Here is a 6,025-nt window from a genome sequence, read left to right on the forward strand (position 1 = left end):
ACTCTGACACCAGCCATCCCTCCCACGGCACTCACTACTTCCCTGCTGGGTTTGATAATTGGTTGCAATGGCCACACACAACTCAACAGATAATACTCACTGTTATGGGTTTATTAGGGAAGTAACAGGCTACAGTTCAGGTTCAGGAATGCACTCGGGATACAGTTCTTCTATCAGGGCAGTCTCTCCTCTGCCCCCAAACACACCTCTTGTGCCTTTGGCCTCTCAGCCCGGCCTCTGCCTCTGTGGGCCAGATAAGCCTGTCACTCTATCTCATGCCTCTTGCTCCACTGTCACCTGTCTCTGTGCCAGCATGTCTCTCAGCCAAGGAGGTCCAGCGCAGGGACCTGGGGCCCAAGGACGTGCTCCACTTCACCTCCAGCTCTTCTCTCTTGATGGCAGGGAAATCCACCCTCTGCCTCTGTTGTTGTTGTTATGTGCTGTCGAGTCAGACCTGACTCATAGTGACCCCTCCTTGGGTTTCCGAGGCAGTATCACTACAGAAGTAGATTGCCCCATCTTCCTTCCGAGGAGTGGCTGGTGGGTTTGAACCACCAGCCTTCTGGTTAGCAGTCTAGTGCCTTGGACACTAAGCTACCAGAGTCTAGGAGGGCTTATTTTAAGCCTGGCAGAGGACAAAATTAACCAGTCCCAACATCAGAGTTCCACACACCTTATTTGCATAGTGCCACCCAGTAATCCAGTGGCAGTTACAATGACTCTGGCTAGAATTACCAAGTAATTCACTGCACTGCCGTAGCATAGAGAGTTCCTGTATACCTCCCACCCAGTTTTCCCTTTTAACATCTAATATGATACCTTTGGGATAATTAATGTTATTAACTAAGGCCATAATTCAGATATCCTTAGTTTTTATCTAATGTCTTCTATTCCAGGTTCCATCTAGTATGCCACATTACATTTAGTAGTCATATCTCTTTAGATACCTCTCAACTGTAACTGTTTTGAGTTGCATTTTTACCCAAAAAGAACTGTTCTGTTTGGCATTAAAGTGTACTCAACCAGGAAAACCAAACTCCCCGCCACTGAGTCAATTCCGACTCATAGCAACCCCTCCTTGGGTTTCCAAAGTGGTGTCTTTACAGAAGTAGATTGCCCAGTCTTCCTTCCGAGGAGTGACTGGTAGGTTTGAACCACTAGCCTTCTGGTTAGCAGTCAAATGCCTTAGGCACTATGCCACCAGAGCTCCTTAAAGTTTACTAGAGAGTGGTATAGTAATTGTATTATATAGAGACTCCACGGAGGGTGGATTTGTGTCGTGTATTACTGCCTGGCCATTGCATAGCACAGTGCCTGCCATGTAATAAGTTTCTGAGTGGCTCATTATTAGATTGCTGAGTGCTTCAAAAATGAATGGATAGATAATTCTCTTTTAATACTACATGTAAGTTAAGTGATATTAAAGTGGTGATTAATCTTAATGCCACAGTTTCCTATGATCCTGAGATCATTATTTATTTTTCTTATTTTCCCTGCTTTTACCAAAGAAATATTCAGCAGATCACTATACACCTTTCCCCTCTGACCTGGCTTTCCTCTCAGAGCAAGTGGCCGCTGCCTGTGGATTTCAGGGTTTCCAAGCCGAAGCAGGTATCCTGAATTACTACCGCTTAGATTCCACACTGGGAATCCACGTAGACAAATCTGAACTAGATCACTCCAAACCCCTCCTGTCATTCAGGTAAGTTAGTCCCAAAGATTTTGGAATCATGTTTTTAAAATTTCCTTTTTTTTTTCTTTCCTAAAGCATATTTAAACTAAATCAACTGAGCAGTCAATTAAATGATTAATTGATTAAACGATCGAAAAAGGGCATTCACATCTAGATGCAACGATGGGTCTCTCCTCGTCTAGAGCAAAGAAGAATGAAGAAAACCAAAATTCATGGAAACAATTAGTCCTAGTGACTGGTACACCATCCGATCTGCAACCTATATGACTGTGAGACCAGAAGAACTAGATGGTGCCTGGCTACCACTGTCATCCACTTGGAAGGGGATCTGTGTAGGAGATCCTTGATAGAGTGGGAGAATAATGTGGAACAAAACTCAAAATCATTTGGAGGGAAAAAAAAAAGGGGGAGAACCAGGTTTGCTGGTCCGATAGAGCCTGGTGGAACCACTGGAACTATGGCCCCTAGCTGCCCTCCAGGTCTGGAATTGAACCCACACCTGTGGTTTCCAGCCAAACAAAAGACAGGCATATGAGTTGAACATTTACCTGAGATAGATACACTCCTTGGAGAGAACAGTCATTGAGAAGGAAGGGCTGCCTATGCACAGGGAGACAGCTCAGGGGGCAGGAGTCCATGGAGGCATGAACACTGGGAATAGGTAACTATGGGGAGGAAGTGGGAGGGGAGCTGTTGCATTGTGGTAAACTGTGGTCAATGTCATGAGACAAAGTATATGTAAACTGCTGTATGGAAAGTGAATTTGCTCTGTAAATCTTCACCCAAATCACAATTTAAAAAAGAAAAAAAAAAAGGGCATTCCATTTTTAAAAATGATTGGACCTACAATCTTTCACTTCTGGACCCTTTAATGCTGTAACATAAATAAAATTAGCCTCTCATCCTTTAAGAGCTAGATTCTAGTTAATATTTCTGCTTAAGATTTATAGAGCCTGCCTTTTGTAATAAGAGGGATTATCAGTGCCCTATGGAATAGACATGTGGAAGACATACAGCAGTGTGACCAACCTTTTTTGGAAGAGAGAAAAATAAACACAAAAGCCTGCATAGCTTACTATCCATGACTCCCTGCACATCGTTTTAGATTTGTTTAAAGTACTGCACCTGTATCCCATCATGAAAGTACCTATGTAGAATCTTCTGTTAATGTCTTCATCTTTAAAGTGAAAAAGAATGATAATCATAGTAAAGTACTCAAATCATTCTGTTGGAAGACTTTAACTCTTAAAGATGCATCAATAAAATGTATATGGATCCTATTAATATTCAATTTTTAGTTTGCTTATTTGACTACTTTAAAATACATAGATTTTATTTTTAAGCAATCCTGTAGGCTGTTACGAGTATAGGTAGCAGACCACTGGTTGCTCACTCAGACATGAACCAAAAGAGAAGGATCTTAGCACAGTTTATAAAGGAAGATTTGAGAGAAGTATTGAACTGGAGTTAGGAAATAATGCTGTTGATGTGATTTTCCCAGCCTTTTTGTTAAAAAACAAAACTTAATCTTGCCCTTTTTTTTCTCTCCCCGCCCCCCTCAATTATTTTTGTAGTTTTGGACAGTCTGCCATCTTTCTCCTGGGTGGCCTCAAAAGAGATGAAGCCCCTACAGCCATGTTTATGCACAGTGGTGACATCATGGTAATGTCAGGTTTCAGCCGCCTGTTGAACCATGCAGTCCCTCGGGTTCTTCCAAATCCTAAGGGAGAAAGCCTGCCTCACTGCCTGGAGACACCTCTCCCAGCTGTCCTCCCCAGAGATGGAGTGGTAGAGCCCTGTTCTGTGGAGGACTGGCAAGTGTGTGCCAACTACCTGAAGACTGCTCGTGTTAACATGACTGTCCGACAGGTACTGGCCACAGACCAGGACTTCCCCCTGGAACCTGTGGAGAAGGAAAAAAGAGACATCACCATGGAAGGTTTCTGCTGTCTGGATGACAAAAATACCCAAGTAAAACGGGCCAGATTAAACCCTGACAGCTGAGGCTTAGAGATCTCGTTCTTTGATTTAGGTCGATCTTACAGTAAATAACCATGCTGTTTTGTATTGTGATGCACCTCAGCACCAAGACAAGCCAAAAATAGGGAAAAACTCTCATTGATCACTATTGCCTTGGAACACATCCTGAAGAATAAATTTATTCACCATTTTGCCCAGAGAAGTATTTGACGTGGTCTCCATGGTCCAGTCCAGTTAAGTGTAGACACTAAAGTATGTGGAAAAGTCTAAGGAGTTGTGACCTTCCACGACAGTCTTCAGTACCTATCCCACCTCTGAGAGAGGTGAATTTCCTTGGCTGTGGAGTCTAAATACCTCAGATTTACATATGTATTGATGGAAACATAGTGTTGTCCTCCCCTTTTGCATCTGATGACTTGTAAATTGTGATTCCATGAAACAGTCATTCACATTCTCAACTCATCAAATCATTTCTGACCCTCATAGAAGAGTCCTTTATACATTGAAACAATGGAATTGGAAATCTCATCCCTAGAACAGAGGTAAATCACAGCCGTCTTTTTACCTAAAAGGTAAAGGTATGTAATCTAAGGCAAAAAAAAATCTAGTTTCTCCTCAAATATTAGGTCTCTAAACTCTCCCTGTTATCTTCTTAATGCAATTTTAATTGTTGCACTAAAAAATTTCCAAGGGTGTTCTGTTTTCTCCATGAATAAAAATGTACTGGATTTTAAATTAAAGATCTCCATCTATCTTTGTGGGTTACTATATGTGAGGTATGAGGGACCTGGTGGCCTGTGGTTAAAGCACTCAGCTGCAAACCTAAAGGTCTGCGGTTTAAAGGCACCAGCAGCTCCACAGGAGAAAGATGGGACAGTCTGCTTCTGTAAAGATTTACACCCTTGGAAACCCTGGGGCAATTCTACTCTGTCTGTAGAGTTACTGTGAATCAGAATCGAACAGATGATAATGGGTTTAGTTTGAATATATCTGGGATTAGTTTTCTTTTCCTATTTTTATTTGCTGTCTTACTCATGTTGCTAAAACTCCCACTGTTTCCACCCTGCGCGTTCCTGCTCTGCCCGTGTATTCTTTGTAGCTGTCTCGCAGGAGAGAGTGCCCCGTACTGCTCTAGTCACTGCTCCAGTCACTGCTGGCTTTTCCAATGTTGTTGTTGTTGTTATTTGCCATCGAGTCAGCCCCAACTCATAGCGACCCCTCCTTGGGTTTCCGAGGCAGTATCACTACGGAAGTAGGAATGCCCAACCTTCCTTCCGAGGAATGGCTGGTGGGTTTGAACCTCCAGCCTTCTGGTTAGCAGTCAAGTGCCTTAGCCACTATGCTACCAGAGCTCCTGGCTTTTCCAATAGTAGTTGTTATTGTTGTCGTCAGGTGCCATTGCGGTGACTCCGACTCAGAGTAGACCCCTTGGGAAACGCCAACTATTAATCTTTGTACTCCTAGCAACTCAGGCTATGGTCCCCTGAGCCAAGTTACTTTATATTGCTGTGGACATTGGTGTTCTTGTTCATAAAATGAGGATAATATTTACTGCCATCTTCCTAGAAGGGTGGTGGTATTTAAAATGGTCATGGAAGTTCAGTGTTACCACCTAATGATGTGGCGATACTGTTTTATTGCCACGTGGGCTCTTAGAAACATCCTAGCTTGCTTGTTTGCATAGAGAACTGGCTGGAAATCTTATGATACCTGCTAGTAGTGGCATGTCTTGCTGAGTTTGCATATCTCCTCCTATGCCCTGCCTTTTTTTCTTACCAGCACTGAATATCGAGTTCATAAGTTAATCTTCAGTAGATTTTGTTTTGTTTTTTAAATAAAAGCTAATATAGAGTCATCCCTATTGTGTAAGGTAGGCTCTGAAGTTAGTATACAGGAAGGTTTTCGATAATTAAAATTACTGTTGGAAAATCCCTTAGATTTTCCAGAAAGTATACTACATGTGACCCATTAGAAATAAACATAACAATAGAGTCGGTTTATCCTTCAACTTAAGAACAAATTGCTGTTCATTGCAATTCAGGTAAGAAGGATATAGACTTGTCTTTAAGGGCCATTTTGTACCAAAAAATACATATTTAAACTATAGACTCCCACTCCGTGAAGCAAGATGCTTTTGCTACAGGAGGCATATGGAACCGGTCCACCATCCCAGGCTCACTCTAGGGTTTGTGCTCATTGAGTTCAGTGGTGAGCAGATTTGTTCACACAATTTAATTCTCTTATGTATGTTTCTGCTAAGCACGTACAGTTGAAGATGTATATGATGCAGCTATACTTGTCTGAGGGAGCTCTGGTAGCATAGTGCCTAAGGCACTTGACTGCTAACCAGAA

General features: G+C 42.3%; 1 protein-coding gene across 1 annotated transcript in view; it reads left to right on the forward strand.

Annotated features, from left to right (window-relative positions):
* ALKBH1 (alkB homolog 1, histone H2A dioxygenase) overlaps nt 1–3,697 on the forward strand; it is a 43,453-nt gene extending 39,756 nt beyond the window's left edge. Inside the window, exons 5-6 of the mRNA XM_007941330.2 lie at nt 1,509–1,702; nt 3,268–3,697. Coding sequence (XP_007939521.1) covers nt 1,509–1,702; nt 3,268–3,697 — 624 coding nt within the window. The remainder of the gene's footprint in view (nt 1–1,508; nt 1,703–3,267) is intronic.
* The last annotated feature ends 2,328 nt before the right edge of the window (nt 3,698–6,025 follow it).

The sequence above is a fragment of the Orycteropus afer genome, unplaced genomic scaffold (assembly GCF_000298275.1).
Source record: "Orycteropus afer afer isolate SDZICR_OR568_19922 unplaced genomic scaffold, OryAfe1.0 scaffold00079, whole genome shotgun sequence".
In the NCBI taxonomy this organism is placed as follows: domain Eukaryota; kingdom Metazoa; phylum Chordata; class Mammalia; order Tubulidentata; family Orycteropodidae; genus Orycteropus; species Orycteropus afer.